Genomic DNA, 25,589 nt, shown 5'->3' on the forward strand with positions numbered 1-25,589 from the left:
AGGTCCCCCTTTAAGACATTTCTGAACAAATGAGGGATTTGAGTATACAAACATAAACCATTGGTATGGTTACTATTTAGTCTATTTAATGATGCTACTATTAGGAAAATATGTATATGAAGATAATAAATAAATATCAAACTCACAAGAATTAACATGAAAACTAAAAAAATAAAAATACAACAAGGTTAACTAAAAAAAAGTGCAAACAAGCGAATTAGCTAAAAATAGACCAATTAGGTTGGCAAACCATATACATCAAATACATCATAATTGTCAGTTAAACTGTTTTTTTCTTCTATCAGCTGATTTGAGCTGTTTCTGACTGTGTCTCTGCATTTCCTCGGATCTCCTCAGATATGCTTACAGTAGCTGGAAAAGGCCAGGCTGATGCTTTCTCTCTGGCTCGGTCCTACTGCTGAGCAAAGAGAAAGAAAATCTGTCAGTTGTCTCCTTTTTTATCTGCACTGATGGGAAATACTTCTTCCTGCTTTATCCTCAGATGCAGCGTTTTCAAACAACACTTTTAGGCAACTTTGACAACAGCTACAAAAGAAAATGTCATTTTTAAAGGGTTCCTGTCACTATCTGGTAAATCTCTGTGCCGCTGAGGATACTTTTCTGCCAGATTCAGTTTTAGATCTTTTCTGTGGGGAAAGGTAATCACGGAGGCATTTTGTACGGATACACACGTGTAAATATCAGCAGGAAGAGGAAACTATGGAGCAGTTTTGATGTTTTCCCAAAGCAGCTTAGATGATTTAATATGTATAATTCTTATGTACAGACATCTCCTCTTGTGCATCATTTCTTAAAATTTTACATGTTGTGATTAATAGATGATGTTGGAGCTAAACTCCGAACGTGCTTATTTAACATCTCCAGTTGATTATTTAACAAGTCCTTAATTCATGGAAACAACACATATTTAATAGCAACAAAAAATGATATATTTTGCTTTAATACATAAATCTTTCAAGATAAGTCTTGACAAATAAAAAAATGTTTCTTTGCACAATATTTCTTTTAAGCATGTATTTTGTTATGAGGACCGGTAGGTAGAGAGAGTGGGTGAAAAATCTTTAAGGGGGGAAAAAATATAGCAAATTAATTAATAATAGCTGGGAAACCCTTAATTGGGTCAGTGGACAGAATTTTCTTTCAACAAGAAGAAAATTGAAACAAAAATCTTAATTTTTTAGTCAATACAACTGACTTCTAGTCGGTATATACAGACAAACTAATTGCCTCTTATGAAACACTTTTCTTACCCAGAAGGGATAAAAAGCTTGGCTTATATCAGAAACTAAGGAGAACTCCCAAGCAAAAATGGTTATCTATTAAAGCATAGCCATGTTAAATTGGCCTAGTCAAAGCCCAGAGTCCTTTGAAGATTTGAAAAAAACAACAACAACAACTGGTCTTTACATATATGCTCTCGGTCAAATCTGAGCTATTTTGCAAAGAAGAATTGGGGGAAACAATCTGTCTTTAGCTGTGCAAAGACGGTAGAAACACCCCATAAGACTTGCAGCTGTCATTGCAACAAAATATGATTTTACAAAACATTGACTCATATAGGCTGAATAAACACACTCCACACAGTTAAGCAAAAGCAAAAGCTTTTTTCCTGCTGCCATCAGACTGTTGAACTGCTGCTGAACTGCTGAACTATAACCCATAAACTCTGCACAACATTCGCATATTTGCACATTTTGCATCATTGCATCTCCATCTAGCATTACAAATGCTGCTGACCTCTTAGTTTTTAAATGCATTAATTGCCCTTTGCACAATCAAATTCTGTACATACAAATGTTTTTTTTTAAATACTCACCTGTACACTGTGACTTTCTCCTGCATTGTTTACATTTAAATCGTTTACTTTTAAATCACTGCTGCATCTTATACTGTAATTTCATTTTTACTGCAATTTACAAGCTGTATGCAACGAATTTTCGTTCTGTACGCACTCTGTGCATACAAAATGACAAATAAAGTGTTCTAAGTCTAAGTCTAAGTCTCTAAGCTTCAAATGAAACCATGCATATGTGTGTGTGTTCTAATTTAAATTAGGAGGACAGTATTTTAGTATGTCTCCAGGTGGTGACCGACAAGAGTTGGAGCTCCGCTGGTTTTGCTGCATTCACAACAAAAGAGGTGAGATTTGTGCAGCAAAGCAGGAGCTGAAGTGATAAAAACAACACGCAAGACTACATCAGCCACTTTCTTTCTCCACCTCTCCCTCAGTATGTCCAGGAGAGAGAGAGAGAGAGAGAGAGAGAGAGAGAGAGAGAGAGAGAGAGAGAGAGAGAGAGAGAGAGAGAGAGAGAGAGAGAGAGAGAGAGAGAGAGAGAGAGAGAGAGAGAGAGAGAGATTTTTTGCAGAGCTCGACACTATTGGATGCCCGTGCGTGTTTTCCCTCCCGTTCACAGTGCCGCACCCTGAACCTCCTACATCCACACATCCTCACCCTGCACGATACAGACAGACAGGTTCAGTCTTTCTTGGAGCGCAGGAAGGATAACGGAACCTTTCCGGACAGCTTTGGAGCCAGAGATGGGAGAGGATCCGCGGCTATGACCCGGACACACAGGGCGGGAAGGATGGCTCTCACCAGCCGGGAGATGTTGAGCTTGATCGGAGGCGCCTGCCTCTGGCTGCCGCTGTTTGCGGAGGTACGTATGGGCTTCTGTCTGCTGCCTGGTGGTGATGAGGAGGATTTTTTTTCACCCCAATATGGCCTTTTTTTTTTTTCTTTTTCTTTGTGTGTGTGTCTGTGTGCAATATATCACAGTCACGCTCTAATAACCTCGCCCCAATTTATTACGAGCCCATCTTAATTAGGCTGATAATTAAACTGAGATGGGGCAGATTTCTTTTTAAGGCTTATGCATGTGAAGGTCTGGATGAGGTTGTGTTCTTATCCTACATTAACGCACAATAACCACCGCTGATCCATGCAGGAGGCATTCGCAGCAAAGCAGGTGCGGGTTAGGGTGGTTAACAAGAACCAGATCCGCATTTCATCCAGTTACTGAAGGCATGTCCGCCGCGCACTGTCCAATCAAAGCCACTCTTTATTGATTGATTGTGTTGCGCGCAGGAAGCCGTGACAGATGAAAGCGTGCACACCCCCTCCTCCTCCTCCTCTTCCTCCCTCAGAGGAGGGGATATCATGCCACGGAGCCGGCGGTGGCTCCTCTGGTCCACGCAGGTGTTGCGGGGATGAACCCTGCACGCCTGGTTGAAGCTTGTCACCGCGATTTGCTCAAAGCTGGACAGGTTAACCCAGAAAAAGGCCGCAGGGGGAACAGGTGCCGCTGTCAGATGCTCGGTGTCTGTTGCTTTTTCACCAATTTTGGCAAACAAAATGTGTTATTAGCAATTAACAACAACAATTCCTATAAAATAAATGTAAACCAATCATTTGTAAATTCAAACTTGTTCATTTCCAGGTGATCCGTGCGTCTCTGAACTTGTGTCCCTGAAATGCAAGAGGGCATTTAATTCTTTATTTCGAGGATGTTCGTCGATCTTTTGCCCATACTAACAGTCAGAGCAAAAAATAAAGCAAAAAAAAAAAAAATTAAATACAAGGCTGATGAACACCCATGTTTACTTTATGACGACATACAGTGCGCATGATTAAAGCGCACTGTGAGGGACATCCAGCAAAGTGGGACATCATCACCAACTTCAATAACAAACTGATAGCTTTACAGCATCTAATAGTCCAAGTGAGTCTGATTTAAAACATAAATTTGTGGAAAAGCATCTCACGTCTGCTGTTAAGCACGGTGGAGGTTCTGTAATTATGTGGGCCTGTTTCCCTAAAAAATGCACTGCAGCCTTGAGTTACATCTTGGGCTCGTCCAGTCTCCACAACAAGGACATATTTTGTGACTTTTGTTTTCTTTTTAATTTTTTTTTGTGTGTGCAATATATAACAGCTACGCTCTAATCACCTCGCTGTAAGAATTAAGACGCTATCTTTGAAGCCATAACCATGAACATATGGAAATATGATAAATATTGAGAAAAGAACAAGATTTTACCTTTAAAACTGATAATAGCAGAGATGTCTCGAGCACAATCATGCAAAAATGTTCTGCAAATTTTTTTTAACACCCGTCTGTAAAAGTACATTTTCACCAGGGGTGCCAACAAAACTGCAGGGTGCTCTATAACATTCATTTATCAACATCTTCTGTTGATAAATGTCTTTTTTTTTAAATGTTGCATATCAATACAATCATTTAATCATACAAATAAAGTGATAAAAGGTATAGATCATTCCAGAGCATCACTCTGGGTGTTTTTTTCCCCCCACCTGGTCTCAAACAGATAAGCTTGTTGCCCATTAGCCTCTGCCCACCTCTGCAGAAGGTGGTTTTGCGTGTGTTCACGCGGCCGTGCAGTGGGCTCAGCTGTGAGAAATCACAACAGATCATCGGCGTAATCGAGCCGAGGGATTGACATGAATGGAAATATCAGCGCCCGTGTTTCAGGACCAGGGTTCACCTGTTCCTGTTCGGAAATCATTAGATGCGGCGGGTCCCCCTGAGAGATCTCTGCATGCTGATTTTGTGGCATATTTGCAACGGTAGATCTAGAAAAAATGATTATGGGGTGAACGGGGTGAGACTAGCCACTGAGGGAAGTGACTGAAACTGATCTTAATACTTTTCTTTTCTTGCATTTAGGATAAATAGTAAATATATTCCACCTCTGCTAGGGACGCTCAGTTTCAGTGTCACAAAGGACTTCTTGGACTGCAATATAGGCTAAGCTCTTATATTTAAAGTGTGCCATACATTCATCCTTTACAAGCAAGCAGCATAACTGGCCAACTGGATGGCCTCCCACTGCAGTACAGTTGATTTAAATGACAGTGGCTGAGAGGCGAAAGCTAAGGGAAAGTGTTGGAGTGCCTTGCAAAAGTATTAATCCCCATTGGACGGGTTGTTTGAGAGTTTGCACCAGTTCACTTACAGAACATACCTATAACTTTGAAGATGTATTAATTTTTTCACTGTGAAGCAAACAACAAATAGAAAAAAATAACAGAAACCTTCGGTCACTCAGTTCTTGAGCATCCTCTTTACCAAATACAACTTACCTGAGTAAGATTTTTGGCTCCTCAACTAACCTCTGGTTATGTAATAAAAACAATAAACAAAGAAGAAGAAAATAACTTATCACACTGAGGCATTGCTTATTTGGTCAAAAGATGCAATGAGATTTCAATGAGAAGTTAAGGTTTCCAAGTCTATACTTTTACCAGAAAAGTCCCTATAAGATTAAATTCCTGGTAGGAAAATTAAACGTTTTTGACCAACAGCAAACTCAAAATCCAACATGGCTGTCTTGCACATTTACAAAATAATAGTTCCAGTAATAAATAATTTAGTCACAGTTAAAATTATCTGTATCTCTTTGAATCTATTGCATGTACAGTCCTAGTTAACTTCCTTAATTAAACATGTGGCTTCAGTCTTTTTAATGTACAAAATGTGAACAAAAGCATTGCTAACTATTACTGCTAATAGTTGTTAGCCCAGCTACTTCAGTTACTCAGTTGACAATCCCCAACAATTATTGAACTGAAGCCTTTTTAAAGGTGCATAATGCCAGTTTTGAAGTTAAATATCTATTTTCTTTCCCATACATACAATTCCCCGATGTGCAAAATGACTTATCCTCTATTTACCAAAGTTGCCTCTCTAGGCTGGATTAGTCAGTTTATTAGAGAGTTATATAGCCGAATGCTCTGGACATGCACGTGGGTGTGACGTGGTGCACGTCTCGGCTACATTGGTGAGTCTCCGCCGTAATCGGTGCATTACTGAGAGAACACGGGCTAACTTCAATATTTATAGCTTTCTTACCTCAGAGGACATAACGCCTCTAAACAAGACCTGTGCAGTCACAGCGGCGGGTGCTTTTCCTCTTCTCCCATGCATGTGCACAACACCGGTGTCATTCCAGCTTCCCGCCGGAGGGGGCAGACGTCTGTAAATATCTGAGAACTCTCGCTGTGCGAGTTGGGTTAGCTGATGTTCAAAGATCCAAATTCTGCTTTCAGAGGAAAATGAAACATTTGTGCTTGGCTCCATTGCACTTCTCATTTGAGTAGCTTCTGTTTGGAGCAAAGATCAACGTGCTCTGTCTTCTAAATAATAACACCCCAATTAATTTGTATTTGCCGTTAAGTCCTTAATTACAGTAAGTACAGAGTACGCTGGCTTCAGTGGATGCGGGGGGCCATAGGCACCCCAGAGTCACCCTTGGATCTGTCCCTGTGAATGTGTGAATGCATTAATTGGCTCATTGTGTCGTAGCTGGATGGCAGTGGACAGTAACAGGGAGCAGAGATCACTCAGCTTGTATTTCACTGGCCAGGCTTCAGGTATTTCATGAAGGGGATTGTGTCCTTGTGTGCTAGTATCCTAATGACCTGAGGGCTGATCTCACAAATAAAATATATATTTTTAATGTTAAAGTCAAATAACATCCATTGCTTTCCACTACTGGTGTGTTCCCTTGCTCTGTGCAGTAAAATGTGTTTACTTGACTGGTTAGTCAGGTCTTTGGTAGAAGTGATGGTGCAGTCACTACTCTTTTTCAAAACTAATAATAAAAAAAAAAACCCTTAGGGCTTTTTCAAAGAAAAGTGAGAAAAAAACCTTACAGAGGAGCCTTTTATACAGAGAGAATCATTGGGGCTGTCCTTCCCTCCATCCAGTTTTTATGAAATGTACCCATCATCTCTGCAGACTCCACACATCCTGCACACAAACTGTTTAGATTTTTATCTTCAGGCTGGCTCTACAGAGCAATATTGGCTATAACCAGATGCCACAGAGACAGTTTCTTCCCCTTGGCTGTCACTCTGATGAACACGTTCCAGCCTGAGTCGTCAGCTACACTGCTGTGGTGCAAAATAAGCATTTTGCAACATCACAACCTCCAGCTTTTTTTCTTTTCTTTATACAAAACTGTCTACACATACCCCTACATACTGTTCCTTTTATCCAGTATTTTATGTCCTGTAAACTTAATATATTATATATTCCTATATTTATACTTAATCTCTGTATGCTGTGAGCACTTGAAACCAGTTTCCACATTTGTGCACATAATCTTGGCCAATAAAGCTGATTCTGATTATTATAACAGAATTTGTTCCAGCTTTTCATTCTCTGCCAATAAATCTTTAAGAAATCTAAATATATTCAAGGGAAATGTAGAAAAATGAGTCAGCTCTCCCTCCTTATTGCAGAAAAAAAAGCAATGCTTAAAAACAAGATGGTGATGTGCGACTAAAGTAAATCAGTTCCACTCTGACCGTACATGGCTAACAAAATAAAAAAAAAAGCTTACAGTGCTTTGAGCTTTATTTATTTTTTCAGAAAATTGGGGCAGAGGAGTACAGATTATGGTCAATGAACCTATTTCCTTTGTTGCATTAAAACTATTACATTGTTCCTCGAATTTATCCAATGAATAAGAGAACATCTTCAGTCCCTCTTTTTGCAGCCTGACCCTGAAAGCATACTGTGACATTGGGAGTTTTGAAAGGTAACCCATATGTACAAAGCTGATGCGAAATTGTTGTTTGTCTTTTAGAATTTTGTTTTGTAAAGCCTTTCCACTGTTCACTAATTGGAAAATAAATCATAGGTTCAAACGAATCCAGTATTCAGAATGTTCTCAATGAAACTCTACAATTATATATTTTTTTATAAATATCTAGAACTGTTTGGGGAGGATTTAAAAAAACGCAGAATATGCAGCGTGTCAAGGTGCCGAGTCCTGCTGGAAAATGGAATAATCAGCTCCAAAAAAAAACAACTTGTCAGGAGAAGGAAGCACGACATGCTCTAAAAGTTCATGGCCGCTGTGACTGGACTTGGACCAACACACCAGCAGATGGAACGGCTCCCCAAATCATCTCTGACTGTGGAAACTCTAGGACCTTGATTTCCAAATAGAATAGAAACTTCCACCTTCATCTTAAAAGAAGACTTTGGACCCTTTAGCAACAAACCACTTCTTTTTCTCCATAACCCAGATATGGTGCCTCCGACATCATCCCAGCTTGGAGTGGCTTGACAGAGCTGTAGCCTGTCCTCAAGTCAAGGCTCTTGAAAAGCCGACACCAGCTTCTGTCCACGCCTTGTGAACACCCAGAAACTCCTAACTGAACTTTTCTTAACAATCCTCTCAAGGCTGCGAATATTTCTGTTTAGTGTGCACCTTTTTCTGCCACACTTTTTCCTTCCACTCAACTTTCTTTGCATTTGATTGGATACAGCACTCTGTGAAACAACCAGTTTCTTTAGCGTTGATCTCTTCCTCTTGTGGATTACCCTTCTTGTAGAGGATCTCTGTAACTGACTTCTGGACTTTTGTCAAGTCAGCAGTCTTCCCCATGGGTGTGTAGATCATAACATTTCATTATTTTTAATTGTTTTTCTGGTTTTGTGTGGCACTAGAAGCTCATTTAACAAAGTAGGCTGACCGGAAAGGGGGGAGAACATGCGGTAAAGGATCTGAGGCCGGAATCAAACCTGCATCAGCTGCGTCGAGGACTAATGAATGAATGAATGGAAACTTTATTGTCATTGTCACAAGAACAACGAAATTTAAAAAGTGCCATCGATCCGTGCATGTTTGAAAAAATAAATAAATAAATAAATAAATAAATCTCTGTCCCATAATTTACACACAGTATAAGAAATAAACAAATAACTGATAAAAACAACTAATAAATAAAAAATAGCCCATTCTCACACACATCATCCACGATAATTAATGGTTATTTTTGGTTGCATTTAGTTTTGTTATTGCTGTCGGGTAAAAACTCCGTATATGGGTGGTGCTCACTGCCCCTGCACCATCGGAGCACGCCCAAAGACCATAACACTTCTGTTTTGCCTTTATCGGTCTGAATTTGGGGGTTTTAATTAGCTGTGAGTCATAAAATTGAATAAGAACAAAAACAAAAACTCATATCACTATGTGTGAGATGAATGTGAATTTTAATTGAATTTCTGAAATGATTAAGCGGGTCAGAAAATGGATGGAAATTAACTTTGTGGCGGAAGTCTAAGTTATTAAGATGCAGCTCCACTAACGCCAGTGGCCTAATTTGCCATCAAAACCTGTAAAAACTGTAAAATGTTTGTTCTCTCTTGAAAAAGGGGTCATCCATACGAGTTTGTTTAACGCTGCGTCTCTATTTGCAGATGGTGGCTCAGGACAGCTACCTTAACGAGGTGCAGAACTCAGGTAGGCGGAAAGTGATCCATCCCTCCATCCTTTCCTCACCTGCTTCTCCTACGCCATCCGTCTCCACTCTCTCTGCTTTCCTCTTCATTTTATCCCACATTCTGACTCAGCCAGCATAAAAGCACACCTCCCGATGCCTCTCCTTGTCTTAAATCTTCCCCTCTTCGCAGCCTTCATCCCTCTGCTTCTTATTTTTTTTTCCATGTGCGTCCCTGAGAGGATCAGAATCCATAGCGGTGATGATGTTGGGGGGTTGGGTGATGAGCTCCTCCTATTCAGGCTGAGTGTCTGTGAATTTTACGCCACGCTGACAAACGAGGGAAATTTAGGCTTCGCACGTTTCCAAACCCTCCATAAATCAGCCGCTTCGGCCTTCTCGTCAAGGTAACGCCACCTCTAGCACCAGAGTAGGTCAAAATGTGGAACACAAAGCCTAAATATGTTGGACGTAACCTAATTAAAACCAGGTGTAAATTACCTAATTTGGTTAGCTCGATGTTTGTGAGGAAACCGCACACACGCCAAACCTGCGAGCGTGAACCGTGTCAAATGCTCATTGTGGCTGGGAAATGGATTATGAGAGCTGGGAGGCTGAGCGTTCCCAAGGCAATGGGCAGAATATGGCTGTCGTGGCAGAGACCAGCGCTGCGGGTGTTGAGATGAATAAAAGAGGCTGGATGAGGGAAAAAAGGATGGAGGAGGAAGTAGAATGAGGGAAATATTAGTTATTGCCCATTTATAGAGACGCACAGACTGGTTTTTGGTTTATGTGATGTTTTATAGGTTGCTAAAATTGTATTCAGATGAACAGAATTTTTTTTGTTGCAATACATTAGCAGGGCTTTTCATTTAAACACAGTAACAGTAAAGATCAATATCTTACATAATTTAGGTCACATGTATGTTTAATTTGTACGATTAGACATTAATCTAACGGTTCTTATGGTAAAATACAAGGATCAGGAAAATAGGCGTAACATTTTAGCACAATAATTTCCGCCATTCATTGGAAAGCTGATTAAAGTGGCAATAGGAAGAATTTCAAAACTTTTTACAAAAATCATCGTTTTTATTGAGTCCAAAAAACACAAGAGCTGCTGTACAAATAAAGCACACCCACTATCCAATAGGCTACATTAACACCTTAGTTAGGTCAAACGGTACACTATAATTTCATTAAAACATAATTTTAGATGTAAATTGAGCTCCTATGGAACCAAAATTAGCAAAAAGAAGAGAGAAAAAGGAAAAATCTGTTACATTTTATGGTTGTTACGATAAATCAGACATCCTGTCACGATAACTTTTGTTCACAATAACAATAAATTATACGTTTGAATGCTTCATGTGGTGCTTTTTTTGTATACTGTACAAAAAAATTCAAAAGACAGAAATTTAACTATAAAACCAGTTTTATATACTACTCTTATTATAGCCATATGAATGGAATTAGTACTTTTTAATGCTTTCTTTTTAAAGATTAATTTTGATGTACATGTACACATAATGATAATGAAAGAAAACAGGCGACTGTGTTTATGGTTGCTCCGGTTAAAATCAGTGTCAGATCTAATTAAACGGATTTTAAATTGTTTCACTACAGATATTTTGAAGATCAAGGTCGTTTTAACTCGTTCATAAGAGATGAGATTAAATATTGTGCATTTGTATTTAACGGCCCTGAGTAAAGCTTTTACTTACTTAAAGGTACAAGACAAAGGCGTTCTCTGAGTACTACTGCCACCTACTGAGCTGTGCTTCAGTTATTATGAAAACAGCAAAAACTGCTTCATAAGACAAATTATAACATAATTCACCCATTATTTTTGTTTACAATTAGCAAGAATTGCTGCACTTTTTAGAATTATGTCCAGTGGTATCTTTGGCTTATTACAGCGCCTTGGAAAAGTCTTGAATTTAAGCACAACCACAAAATTCACTGTATTTTATTAGGATTTCATGCTAAAGACACAAAGTTGTGGATAAAAAAAGGAAAATGATGTATGATTCATTTAGTTTTTAATAAATTAATATCTGAAAGTGTTACATAACTTTTAAAGCTTAATATAATCAATATTTATGTTTGTGTAGCTTGAACTTAAGCTCCTTGAAATCTTCAGACATTTGAGGAACATTTAAAATAAATGACTAAATGTTATGCCTGTTCTTAGTATTCACATCTGGTGGATAGAATTTAAATATTGAAGGATTTTTTTAAACCATCATCACCATCATTTTAGAGTTGGAGGATCTAAAATGATGGCGATGCTCTTTCCAACCTAATCAGATCAAAGAACTGTACCTGTGTTAGTTTTAATTTCTATTCTCCTGTGAATGTAAAATGCAAAAACTAGACATAAAACTGCAACTAAAATAATTTACCATAAGCTTAAGAGAAGCAAACTAAACCTAAACCAACCCAAACAGAGGCACTGAAATATAATTAGTTAATTTATATTAAGAAATTAAAGCTTTGTGTTTATTTTTTGTGTGGAAATGATGACGTTTACATACATATATTAAGAGAGCTTATGTAATGCTGTAAACATTTTGTTAACAAACATAAATATATTATTTTATTATATTAAAAGAAAATAATTATTAAAAGGAAAAATTCTAGTGTCTACTAAATTTGTTCAAATACTACTTACATGTAATATTTGCAAGTATTTAATCATAAAACATTAATTGCTCTTTACCTGACTTCAGTCATTTAATAATTTAAAGCCCCGTGCTTTGTTATCTAAGCCACTTACAGTTAAAGATGCATTATTAATGAAGTCGGTAATGTTTGCAAACATTTACCTCACTGTAAATAACCGCCTGTAGTTTGAGCTAAAATATTTAACTTGCATTTTAAAAGGCACTATATGTGGAGCACAGGGAGTTCCTGGTTGAAAACCTAGCAGGATTTACTCGTTCTCTTCTTTGCTGTCGCTGAAGCTGCACTGAACGTGGATTTCTGGAGGGGAATCAACGTCAAACATTGAATGATCGAGAAAAATAAACAGATTTTGAACATGCAGCCTAATCTGCCTTTTGGGGGAAGACTGACCTGATTTATCAACCTGATAATCTGTCATCCTGGATTTTTCTTTGATCACAGCTCAAGCAGGAGATTTAGAATTTGGGCTTTCCTTGAGACATAAGCTCAGTTTCCAGCTTTATTTTGGATCTGCATTTGGGATAATGGGAGGAAGAACTAGCAAATGGAAAACACAGCTAAGGACATATGTGGCATAGTGGGTAGAGTTGTCTTGCAATTGTAAGGATGTGAGTTCAATTCCAGCTTTCCATGTCACATGTCAATGTGCCCCTGGTCAAGGCACTTAACCTCAAGTTGCATGAATGTAAGCGTGACTGTGGCTACAGTGCAAAATGCTTTGAGTGTTCAGTATGACTAGAAAAGATCTATAGAAATTCAGTCCATTTATAATGTCATAGCTTTGCAAAAATGCAAGTATAAAGTTAAGCAAGCTTGTTGAATTTTATTTTTGTCTTTGCCCAATATTCAACCTGGCTCTGGTTTAATATGTCTCTTTGGCAGTATTCATCGCAATTTTATTGCTATGGATTGTCTTTTCCATCTCTTCCTTCTCTAATTTCATACCTGCGAACAAACCAGTCCTCATTCATGTAGTTAAAGCTTTGTGTATTACTTGTTGTTTTTTATCAATTATAGAGATCAGTGGTCATAAAAGGCTCAAATCTCACATGCAATTCAATTGAATTTTACAAGCTGAAGAGTTTGTATTAAACTCTATTTGCGTTTAATTTGGTTCTGGTCCCTGTTTGGGGCAGCAGATTCTTAACTATTAACGATTATGACCCTTAATAGAAGACAATTTAGTAAAAGTCACTGGTGATGCCATCATGTAAAGCCTCTGGTTCCAGTTCTAGAGGCTTTCTCTCACAAAATTACATTTAGTCCTTTTGGATCCCTAACTTGGCACTTCCCCTTTTTTTTGTACTTTTTTTTATTTTTTATTTTTTTATTAAGAAAATAAATAATTCACACTTAGAAATAAAATACATCCATGCCATCCTAGTAGAAAGTTTCATTCACATTTTCTGTGGTGGAAACAGATGTGGATAAATGTGTAAGAAAAAAATATAATTTATATTTTAAAATGAAACAAATATTTTAAATTTCAGTAGCAAATTTTACATTAAATCCAAGCTTTGATTTCAGAACATTGCCTTGGTGAGGGCTCCCACATTTATATAAAATAAAAATAAAATCACTGTTATCAATCCCTAATACTTGGAACCAAATCTTGGGTTTCTGTTTCTAAAATTTCTGTAGAGTTCATAGAAATATGTTTGGGCAATGATTACTTACAATTTTTAAACAGTATTTTGTTGATTGTTGCTGCTTTAATGCCTCTGGAGGGCGAGGCAGATGTATTTTGCTACGCCCACCAATCTTTTTCCTAAATATCTTTTAGAGGCATGTTGATTTTATTGCAGATCTGATGACATATTAAAAAGTTAGAGCCAAACCAAATGAGAAAAACTTGTTCTCTCTCTTCTGACACAATGTCAAGTGGATTAGATGAAGAGGTTCAGAGAGAATGACTTTTCCAAGTGAAAAAAGATTTCCTTTTCTTTATTTTATGCTGCCATATCCATGCCTTTCTATGTGAAAGTTTGGACTTTTTTAGTGCAAAGGCACAGTTTGAGGCCTGGCTATTCCCAACAGACGTGCTCAAAAACTCACCATTTTTACAACTTTTAATCCCCCACACCTTAAGAGGATACCAACCAAATTTGAAGCCTATACATCAAAATCCTTAGTTCATCAAAATTTGACGTGTAAAATCTCAAAAAGGCTGGCTTTCTGTTGTTTTTAGGACGTACTTTTAAGACTTTTTTTTTCTTGTTTTGGAGGGTTTTATCTGTGTATAAACTTCAAATGTCTACGTTTTACCGGTTGGGCTGACTGAGTTTAGGGGGTACTGTAGAGCCATTTGGCTACTAAAATCTCATTAGGAGCTGACGTGTGTGCAAAATTTGGTGTCTTTTGGTTTATACAGTCAGTCGGGAGAGTAAGTTTTTGATACGCTGCCATTTTTGCAGGTTTTCCCACTTGTAAAGCATGTCTTTGATTTTTATTATAGGTACTCAACTGTGATGAAATCTAAAGCAAAAATCCAGAAAAAACACATTTTTGAAATTAGCATTTGATCTCTGACCAGCCAGTACAAATTGATCATGAGGAATCAGAGGGATCAGCCCAGAACTACACAGCAGGACCTGGTCAATGACCTGCAGACATTTTGGTAAATACAGTCTCAAAGAGTACAAACAAGGTCCCCCTACTAGGGATGGGTATCATTAATTATTTACCGACACTACTACTACTAACGATACTCCTTATCGATCCGGTATTTTATGGGTACCATTATCGATACGATTTTAATCAAACAAAAAAGGTAAAAAAAACAAACAATAAGCAAATCACGATCACTTACTGGTTTATTTTTTTAAACATTTGGAACAAAAGCAATCAAAAGTACAAAATAAACTTTTTTTTATAGAAATAGAGTAATAAAAACATTACATAAATAACTTTTTATATAAGAAAAGGCTAAAATATATCTTGAGTAAAAAGTTATTTTTTGTCATTGAGAAGAATTATTTAAATTAAAAACCCTCTAAATATGCTCCAAAAAAGTTTTAAGTACTCAAAATAATTTTAAGTATTAAATACAATTTTATCTGAATACAAACTACATTTATACATTTTTCCATATGATCAATTTTAAACAAAAGGAGCAGAGGCACCCTCAGTGCATGAGCTGAATAAAAGAGAGGCTCTGTGAATCAGTTACAGGGAGGGATTGATTTAAGTTTCAGAGAAGACAACAAAAAATACAATTACCTGTTAAAAATTCTCTTTATAATGTATGTATTTACATGCTGTTTTGTAATCTAGTAGAAGCTTTTGCTCATGCGCGACTCATTTTCAATGGGAAACAGACTTCAAGCTGAGTTTGCTGCAGCAGCCCGCCGACTGACCGACCGATTATTTTTTATTTATTTATATATTTATATATATAAAAAATGCAAAATATTTCAGCACATGACTTTCTCAGTACTTGATAGTTTTAGTACACAACATAAAAGTATATGGCATTTGACATTTAAAAAAAGTCTTAAGCCCCCCCTGAACATGAGAAAATCCTCGTTATTCGATGCTGTAGCGCACATATTCCTTAGTTACTGGAGGGAAATAGGGAGTACCAATATGGCGGCTGGTGGCTTCAAAGCGACTCGTTCAAACAGCGGGCGATTAGCACTCCAGTGTATTATAGAGATCAGTGGTTTACACATCACCCTAGTACGGTCCCTCGCCTCCTAGTGACGATCTACGGTACTACAGCTCTCTGGGATTGAAGGAGGGAATCAAGCAAATAAAAATGGCGGCGCCCGTAACATTCAGGAAGTTATGTTTCGTTATAATTGTGATATTTCGTTGTTTGCGGAGAGTCAGGCGAAGAAGGCAACCTTTGGTGAATTTACTTGACGGAGTCGGCTTTTGGGAAGTGGATAAGACAAACGAACGTCTAATCAGGGCTTAGAGACGCAAGAAACAACGACAGACGTTGAGGTTCATCACACTGCCAAGCAGAATCATCACTGGAAATCGCGTGGCATGGTAGGGAAGCTAGTATTTTTATGAATGTCTGCTCATGCGCTCTTTGTTATCAGAGAACCGAGCCAGTGAAAAACCGGGCCAAGTCCACCTATCGAACTGGTCTAGATTTAGTGCGGTCCGGTTGTGTCTGGCACGGTTCAGTTCAGTTGCGTTCCATTTAAACTCAATAGTTATCTCAGTTACCGAGCTCGGACCGTTCTCAGCACAGTTAAAAAAGGGTAGTGTAAATGAGGCTTAAGTCTCCCTGAAAAATTGAGCGCGACCTTAAAAGTACCGTTAAGAGGACTGACAAGGTGGAGGACCGTCCGACATGGCCCTGGAGCCGTTTTGATACCAGGTTTCGGTACCCACCCCTACTTTAAAATCATACAATGGGATTTTCTGGATTTTTGCTTTAGGTTCCGCCACTCACAGTTGAAGAGTACCTCTGATAACAATTGAAAACTTCTACATGCTTCACAAGTTGGAAAACCTACAAAATCAGCAGTGTATCAAATACCACCCCCCCCCCCCCCCCACACACACACACACACACACACACTGTATTTAGGAATCTAAACAGCCATTTCAAATTGGGGGAGAATAATAATAAGAAATATTGGAATTTCAACAGAAAATAGAGTGCATGAGTGAAAAAAAACAAAACATCAAAACTCACGTCTGGACCAGACGTTCAGAACAGTATAAGATAAACTTTGCTTTTAGAAATATTCTCCATCTTCTGCCATTTAACTACAGTTTTCGTGTTCTTATATATTTCGGAACTAAATCAAATAATTGATCAACGGACACGCTGCTCATTCTGCAGAAGGAACAGGAACAATGATCATTGGATCCAGATTTGAACCGTACTCATTATCGCAGGGATTGAAGTACGGATAGAGCGCCTCGGTAAACAAACAATCAGTAAAGGAGTAAATGTGAGCCGCTGTGACGACGTCAAAGAACGACACCTGACCTGCGACGGAGTCAACGAAAACCCCGACTTGCTCCGCTTTCCCTGCGTACACCGATACGCCCGGGGAGCTGAAGGTTTCAAACTTGTCCAACAGGAACCAGATGGCCCAGAGTCCGCAGCCGGGACTCCGGACCAAATCCCCGCTCCTTTGGAGCGACGCCGTTGCCACGCCCAGACACCACTCGGTCTTCTTGCCCACGTGAACCTCGAAGTAAAACCTGCAGCAAGAGAAGCCTCTCCGTCCCACCACGGCGAGATGCTGAGTGAACCTGGTGGGCTTGAGGACCTGGTTCTCCCACAGACCCACGCCCACGTTGTACCGCACCTGCTTCCCGTCAGAGGACAGGCTGAGCATGGGGTGAGCCGTGTCGGGATCCAGCGCCACGTTCACCGCGTACTGCTGCATGTACCGGAGCGTCACCTCGTTCGACGCGTCTGCGCTGTTGGAGAATCTGTTGACGTCCTCGTTCAGTTTCCCCAGTACCCCCCGCAGCTGGGATATTGCGTTTCTCACCGATTTACGCAAGTGCTGCACCTCCAGGTGCCTGTTGAAGCTGCATGTGGACAGGTCCATGGTGTGTGGCTGGAGGGACTGGTGAGGGAACCTCTGCAGGAAACACACCTGGTCTTTAACCCCCCTTAGCTCCTCCAGCTCCTTCGCCGTCACCTCCAAACCAGAAATCTCCCTCTCCATGTCTGTAAATAACCCCTCCGCCTGTTCCTCTGCTGCCTTCTGCTTCTCCTCGACCACCTTTAAGAGCTCCTCCTGGGTCTTCTGGATCTCAGACACCAACTCCGTTAGGCCCCCGGTGGCGTTTTCGACCACGCCTTCTGTCTCCGTCCTGCTTTGTACCAGTGACCCCCTCGTGCTTTGGACCTTCTGCCTCCTCTCCCGGATCATCCGCTGCACCTGCGCCTCCGCTTCCCCCAGCCGGCGCGTCTTATCGTCGTATCCCCTCTGCACGGAAACCACGTCGTGGCCGGCGTGTTGAAAGCTGGCGCAGAAGTCACAGAGCACCGAGTTGTCGTTCCTGCAGAACAGCATCATGAGCCGGTGATGCGTCCTGCAGACCTTGTCCCCCAGACGCGCCAGAGGTTCGACCAGCGTGTGCCTCTTCAGTTCGGGAGCTCTGTAGTGCGGCTCTAGGTCGCCGTCGCAGAATGAGGTGACACAGTCCAGACAGGATTTCACAGCGCGGCTGCTACAGCTGTCACACTGCACCTCGCTGCCGGAGGCGGCCTGCTGCCCACCTGCTGACCGCTGGGTGGGGACGTCTGTCACGTGAAGGGACATGAACTCTGACAACACGTCTGCCATGAAGGTGTTCACCTTGAGGTTAGGCCTGATTACAAACTCTTCCTTACAGATCGGACACAGGCAGACAGGTGTGGTGTCCCAGTAGGTCATAATACAGGACCGGCAGAAGTTGTGTCCACAAGGAGTGGTCACTGGTTTATTGAAGACGCCAAGACAGATGGGACAGAGCAAGTGCTCCTCGCTCATGAGATTTGCACTGGTTGCCATTTCTAAAAGCACACAAAGAACAAATAAATCAACATGTTATATTCATTGTCAGTTCAACTGGTAAACTAGTCAGGCTCTTCTGTCTCGTGCAGATTCATGACTTCCGGTCTGACCAAAGGATTTGGATTTGAACCGAATTCAGAAGTATTAAAACGTAACGTCGGAAAAAATGCCCTGGACGTAATTTGCTAGAGGTAGTTTTGAATCCATATATTTGACCTGCTGGTGACCATGTTCAAAGCAGAGTCGAACAAAGGGAACCTCTGTTCGACCCCGGGTTGACTGCTTGGTGCATCTCGAGACAGTTTATGAGACCATGCTGTAATAATGTAACCTGACTCTCGCCATATGGATTTCGCTCCGCCTAGCTTCACTCACATCTATCTGGGACATCTCCCATAGAAAGTGATTTCTCCAACCAATTTTATTGTCCAGCCAATCAGGACGCAGGGCTGGAGTTTCATTACCTGACTCCGCCAGATAGATTTGCTCCGCATATCCATCTGGAAACCTTCCGTTGAAGTAATTTTGGGAAGGGGCAAAAATACTGGTTAGCTGATTGGCCTATGTTGGTGATAGACGGGCCAAATGAACCAATCAGATTCGTCGTCACTCTGTTACGAGCGACGACGAAAACACAACCACAAGCCAAGCTACTCTTGCTGCTGCAGGTAAAGGCTCGTAAGCTCAGCAAAGAAATACTCTGTAATTCCGATAAAACTTGCTCGATAGCCACGCTAACGCTAGTTTCATCGGCTGAAGCCGCCATGTTCTTTAGACTGAACTGTCGCTCCTCGTTGCGTCACACCTCAACCCTCCTCAAAGCCAACGCTGATTGGACATTCGTTTGGTGAACGGCTCCAAATTTTCTTTAACGGAGAGTAGCCAGACTGATCTGCGAGTGAAACCTTGAAAGCTTGCGAGATCAGGATGGTCTCACGAGGCTAGGAGTTTCATAGATGTGACGTAGTGGAGAAGCGACCGTGAAGTGAGACTGTTTTGATTCAGACAACAATGGCGGCTCGCATCGAGGAAGCAAGCGTTAACATTGATGCTGCTATTTCTTCCGTGTTGTCCAATCTACCTAATATTGTTTCATTAAAAGAACATCAGAGAACGGCTCTGAAGGCTTTTGTTGGTGGAAACCATGTTTTCGCCCTTCTCCCGACCGGATTTGCCAAGTTTTGTTTTCTGGGCCGCGCCCGTGGCAGAGCAGTTATCGTGAACCATGTTAGCAGGCCTTTAGTCCTCAAAGTGGTCGGCCCGGAATCGACTCCGACCTGCGGCGCTTTGCCACCTGTCTTCCCCTCTCTTCCTGTCAGCTCACTGTCAATAAAACGCGTGCCACTAGAGCCGCAAACACATTAAAAAAAATATATAATAATAACTGTTTTTTCCTGCGTCGCTCTCACAGCGTCACGGGTTAGCTTCGGTGTGAGTGGTTGAAATAGCACGTCGATAAAGATGACAGACAAGTGGCTTATCCAATCATATGCAAGGATTTTTGATAAGGCCCAGCCTTCAAAAAAAGTCATTCCTATGGAGAGGTCCCAGATGGATGAGTGGAGCTAGGCGGAGCTAGGGTCAGTAATAATAATAATAATTATTATTATAATTAAATATATATATATATATATATATATATATATATATATATATATATATATATATATATATATATATATATATATATATATACACACACACACATACATACATATGTGTGTGTGTGTGTGTGTGTGTGTGTGTGTTGCAACTAGCCAATCACGCCCAGTAAATCCGAGTTACAGTGACAAAACCCACAAAACCTCTGTTTTGTATCACACACAAAGAAAAAAAAAAGTCTTACACTGCATTTACTACATGTGACTAAAAACTGCATTTGACTTGTTACTTCATATCCAAGTGTCGCGTTGACTTTGAAAAGTGCAGCTGGAGGGAAAAAAAAGAGAAGCAGCTTGTCTGGTAAGGATGACGTAGTTCAGCTCACCTCTTCTGCTGGATGTCTGCTCTGCAGGACAGAGAGTTTGTAGCTGAGTAACCAACACGGACAGAGACCGCACTGAAGCAAGAAAACAGTCCTGCAGCTAAAGGCAACAGAAATACCTACATACTTGCGAAATTGGACATTTATTTCCCAGCAACCCCCATTTACTTCCCGTTTGCGCCACACCTCTTAAAGAGACAGGCACTTCTTTTTTTTACCTGCCTTTTCAGGCTGGATGATTCTTTAAATTGAAGTGAGCTGCCCTGTGTTAATCACCAGCATAGATAGTTTCAGTTCTTTTTCCAGTAGTTTTCTCCCACTTTCTCACTTTTACTCCCATCCTTCTTGTCATCATCTATATGGATCAAGGGTATTTAATTTTGTGTTTTTGCTGCAGTCAGGCAAAACCCTTTCGGATATACGTGTGTATGTGTGTTACTGTATGGTGGGCTTTAGGATTTGCAGCTGGGTGATAACGTTTCTGGATAGCCAAGCGGTGTGTGTGTCGCTGAGATAAGACTGCTGCACTAATGCTGGAGCACCTCCACCATTAATCATGGTTCACTGGCTTTACAGTGGAAGAAGAAGCAAAGTTCTTCCACTGGGGAAAACGCTAAAGAAGGAAAATACATTAAAAGATGTGGATGTTTCAGATCTAGAGATTAGAAGGGAAGGATGTAAATGAAAGGAATGTCAGAGTTATAAAAGGCTTGGGGAAGAGAAAGAAAAACTAGCAAAAGTGAAAGTAAAAAAAAAATCCCCTCAGATCCCCAGTGGCTTGAATTACACACATACCACATTATTACCTGGGTCATCACATTATTCTTCCTGTTGCTAAAAAATACTCCTTCATTCATATATATATGATAGAAAACACAATTTGCACCAATAGAGAAATATTCTTCTTTATAAGCTGCAGGTAATATACTTTAAGGGGGATATTATAGCTTTCATATTTTAGCAAAATTACGATTTCCTGAGGTCATACTACAGCACATTTTATTTTGTGGTCGTATGAACTCAGACATTAGTACAGCCCCTTCCTTATTAAATGCAAGTCAATTTAATTTTTCTACGACTTTTCCACTGTTACAAACTCTAAAACTCAAATGTTTGAATAAAATCTAAATGTAAGATTGATGTAGGACATAAGAAATTAAAACATCAACTGAATTAGCACATTAAAATTTTAGAGATACATCGATCAGACATTCTTTGTAAAGATTTTAGACGCCAAAGGTTGTTTTCAATTTCAGTTGCTCTTAAAGAACAATAACTAAGGACTCCTTTTCTGCCTTCTCTGCAGGAAGTACAACTCAAGATCCATCCAGAATAAATCGTTTTCCCTCAAACTTAATATTTGAGAGAAAACAATTTGATTTACTGTTCTGTGTCAGACAGTTAAATCATTCATTAATTTATTGTTAGTATAAATGTGCATAGAGCAGTCTTTATGTTGTGAGCAGCCATTAATTATTTATACAAGGACCAGAATCGATGTCATGCGTTTGTGTGTGAAAGACCAATCAATGTTACACAGCTCTGCATTCAAACAGGATTAAACTCTCTAAAAAAAAAAAAAAAAAGAGTTGACAGTTTAAAACAGCCTTAGCATCATATATTAGCATTTAGGCAGATTAACAGGAATAGCGATGCAAAAAGCAATCTCTTTCCTGTAGTGGGAGCGGACCATTACATTAAAAGATATTTCTGCCAACCTCTCCTAATCTACCCGATTGCATTGAGAGATTAAATTGGCCTCTCAAACCAACAACTTTGCTGAAACACATTCAACTTCCTGTTATTTGTTGACATCCAGCTCCGTGTTGTTGCAGCCTGGGTAAAAAGTCAGCATGTCTTGGTAGAAAATACCGAAGCTTCTTTTATCTCTATTCTTCTTCTGCCTTTATTTCTGAAGACCTCGGTGATCCTGAACATGGGAGCTGAGTTTTCTTTCTGTAATAACAACTCCTGCACCAAAGAGGGGAACAATCAACACAACCTGCCCTTATGGTGCATTCACTGATCAGAAACAACTCTAGATTTGTCTGTTCATCTATAAAAATCTGATATTTCTGATAGACCAGGAGCCTCCCACAAGAGCTGCAGTTGTGGAGCTGCTCTGACCCATTCGCTTGGCCATCACGATTTGGTTGAATAATTAGCTTTGCCAATGTTTCTGTTTCTATTGCATCAACTTTGCAGAAAAAAATTGTAATTTGCCATTGAATATGTGCAGCTCACTATCTTGTGAAGAGATAATCAGTGTTACTTCACCTGTTTGGGGTTACAATATTATGCTTTGAGTCAAGAACCTCTGCATTTTTGAGTTCTTGCTTTTGGGTTCGATAGAAATGAGAAGACCAGGTTTATCGTCCCCAATCTTGAAATCTAAAAGGCCTACAGCTCAAAGCAAAGTGCTGATATGTGAGATATACTGTACACCTAATTATGTTCCCTTTAATAAAACACTTTTCATGTTTCTAGTTCCAGGCTTGTCGATCTTCCAGTTTTAAGCCCTCGTTTGGGTTTGTTTTTGTCCTTTTCATGGGAGCTAAGTTGGTTCTTAATTAAGCTACAGCGCGTTGACTGCTCTACATTTTCTGGCCTCATTCCTCTACACTTTGAAGTCAGCAGTTTCCTCTCTCCGTCCCTCTAAGCTTCACTGTCATATTTTTCTCCTTCTCAGAGCAGATTACTCGAGGTAGCTGGTGTTGCATTAAGTCCGGTTTGATAATGCTCAGCGTGGATCCATACGGGTGAATACGCCAGGCAGGGTCCCGCTGCGGTACGGGACAGAAAATGATCCATGCTGGCTTTTATGCTCTGATGAGATACAGACATGGGGATAATGTGATTTGAAGATGAGTTCAACAAATTTTCTCCACACAACTTGTCTTTCCTATTCACACTGTCCTCCTCACTGACCCCAAATCCTCCTCATTTCATCCAGAACATCTTTTTTTTTTTTCCCCCTCTGCTCTTCCTCAGCATTTACCCATCTGCTCCTCTTCCTCTGTGCGCAGTGCCTCTTTCCTGCTCAGAGGGATTCACTGAGTTGGGATACTACAACGGCACCGTGTCCCAGACAGACTCTGGCGCCCCCTGTTTGAAATGGACAGAATTTCCGGACTACGTTATGCAATACCCGGGCCGCGGGCTGGGCGACCACAGCTACTGCAGGAACCCGGACCGCGAGTCCAACCCCTGGTGCTTCTTTAGGCAAAACTCAGGAGCTATCGGCTGGGCTTACTGCGACTGCCACCAAGGTACGCCAACTCATGTTCAAAATTAAGACAGACGTAGTAACAAGTAGTGTTGCCATTTTTTGGCCCCGATACGATACCCGATATCTGGCTGTGCAGAATTGGCCGATACCGATACCATCTGTTTGAAATTGATGTGTGTGTGTATATATGAAGAACTGCATACTACTTAGGGTAGTAGAACTTTTTATTGCCTACCTGGAATGGGTAACAATAGTTAAATAAACTTTTGGCTCTCAACATTCATGAAATTATAACATGTATAATAGTAGTCCAACAGTAAGACAGTAAAATTACATTAATAATTGAGTAATCTCTTTTAAACCCTGAGTTTTGGCTCTCAAATGCCAAAATAGTGAAACTTTCATGAACTTATATAACATGTATAATACTAGTCGAGAGAGAGAAGGCTGTGTTCAAGTGACATACAAACATCAAAATGGTATCGGTGCCCTATTTGTTGGTACTCGGCGATACCGATACCACCATTTTACTGCAATTTACTGTGATTTTTTTACATTGTTTACATTTCAATTGTTTACACAAACCGCTGCTGCATCTTCATCCTGAAATTTACTGCAATTTACTGTGATCTTTCAAGCTGTATGCAAACGAAATTTTGTTCTGTACGCACTCTGTGCATACAAAATGACAATAAAGTTGTCTAAGTCTAAGTCTAAGTCATTTTAATGCTGGATCGGGGCCCCGTCCGATACTGGTATCGGTATCGGTGCAACACTAGTTACAAGATGTAAGAAATAGCGACAGAAAAAGTTGTGCTTTTGGCAGCTACTGAAGTGGTAAAACTTCATTGCTGTCAGCCGAGAAAAATCATCTCGAAAAGATAAAGCACAATTAAAAAAACTGAGTACACAACATGTGCATAGCAAAAGTGCAGTCTGCGCTGTTGCAGCATGTTTGGGGGTATTGCACAATTCACTGAGAGTTCACACCTAGGTCAATGTCAGTTTATTTTGCAGGGTAACTTTGAAGGATGATTTAATGAACATATTTCTGTTTTGCATCAGCTATGCTGCAATTATATCGATTCTACGTCTTCTCGTTAATTAGTGACGTTATTTTTGAAACTTTTATTGTTTCTTCTCTACGATTGTTGCTGCAGAGCAATGAATCTGTGCTTCTCTGTGATTTTTAGGAGCAGTTCGTCTGGTTGGCAGCTCATCCTCTGACAGTGGGCGGGTTGAGGTTTACCTGAATGGCCAGTGGGGGGCGGTGTGCAACTCCCACTGGACGGACAGAGATGCAAGCGTGATCTGCCGGCAGCTCGGTCTGAGGTAAGGAGAAGAAGAAATCATACATGGATCAAATTCAGTTCAGTTCTGTTAGGTGTAATTCAGTTCTTTTAAATTCAGTTCAGTTTGAAGCACTTAATTTAAATACAACTAGATTCAGTTAATCTCAATTAAAAGCAGCTCAGTTTATGCAATACATTTAAGTTTACTGACTTGAATTCATCTCAATTTAGTTCACCTCTGTTTGATTAGATTTAATTCAGTTCAGTTACATTTAGTCCTGTTTTGTTTAGTCCTCTCCTCTCCTCTCTCCCATATCTGCTTCTATGAATCTTTTTGGAGCCTGTCTTTACATATCCTCTGATTTGTAAATTATGGATCTGGTCAGCTGTTCTCTCCTCTTAATTTACCAAATTTTCTTAACGAGGAGACTGGGCGAAGGAGAGCCCTCTTGCCGGTGGACTCTTGGTAGGGGAATCGTGTATCTGTCCATGTTGAAAATGCATTCAAAATTGGATTTATGATAACAAGTTTCCGCTTTTTGGAGCTGGCGGTTACCTGGAGCATGGAGAAATGCTGAAAACGTCGAAAGCTGTTTCGGACCATGTCAAGGATGCCTGAACTATGTGAGAGATATATGCG

The 25,589-nt window shown here is 40.1% G+C and overlaps 2 protein-coding genes across 2 annotated transcripts in view; one reads left to right on the plus strand and one right to left on the minus strand.

Moving 5' to 3' along the window:
* The first annotated feature begins 2,373 nt into the window (after positions 1–2,373).
* si:ch73-127m5.1 (neurotrypsin) overlaps positions 2,374–25,589 on the plus strand; it is a 43,872-nt gene continuing 20,656 nt past the window's right edge. The window contains exons 1-4 of the mRNA XM_036141930.1: positions 2,374–2,678; positions 9,255–9,297; positions 23,455–23,697; positions 24,851–24,989. Coding sequence (XP_035997823.1) covers positions 2,580–2,678; positions 9,255–9,297; positions 23,455–23,697; positions 24,851–24,989 — 524 coding nt within the window. The 5' untranslated portion in view covers positions 2,374–2,579. The remainder of the gene's footprint in view (positions 2,679–9,254; positions 9,298–23,454; positions 23,698–24,850; positions 24,990–25,589) is intronic.
* On the minus strand, positions 16,494–20,617 carry LOC105928241 (E3 ubiquitin-protein ligase TRIM21). Its single transcript, XM_036141971.1, has 2 exons — positions 20,432–20,617; positions 16,494–18,443 (listed from the first exon to the last, which is right to left on the minus strand). Exon 2 carries the CDS (start codon positions 18,439–18,441, stop codon positions 16,756–16,758), a length of 1,686 nt encoding a protein of 561 aa, XP_035997864.1. The 5' UTR covers positions 18,442–18,443; positions 20,432–20,617; the 3' UTR covers positions 16,494–16,755.

The sequence above is a fragment of the Fundulus heteroclitus genome, chromosome 10 (assembly GCF_011125445.2).
Source record: "Fundulus heteroclitus isolate FHET01 chromosome 10, MU-UCD_Fhet_4.1, whole genome shotgun sequence".
NCBI classification, from domain to species: Eukaryota; Metazoa; Chordata; class Actinopteri; order Cyprinodontiformes; family Fundulidae; genus Fundulus; species Fundulus heteroclitus.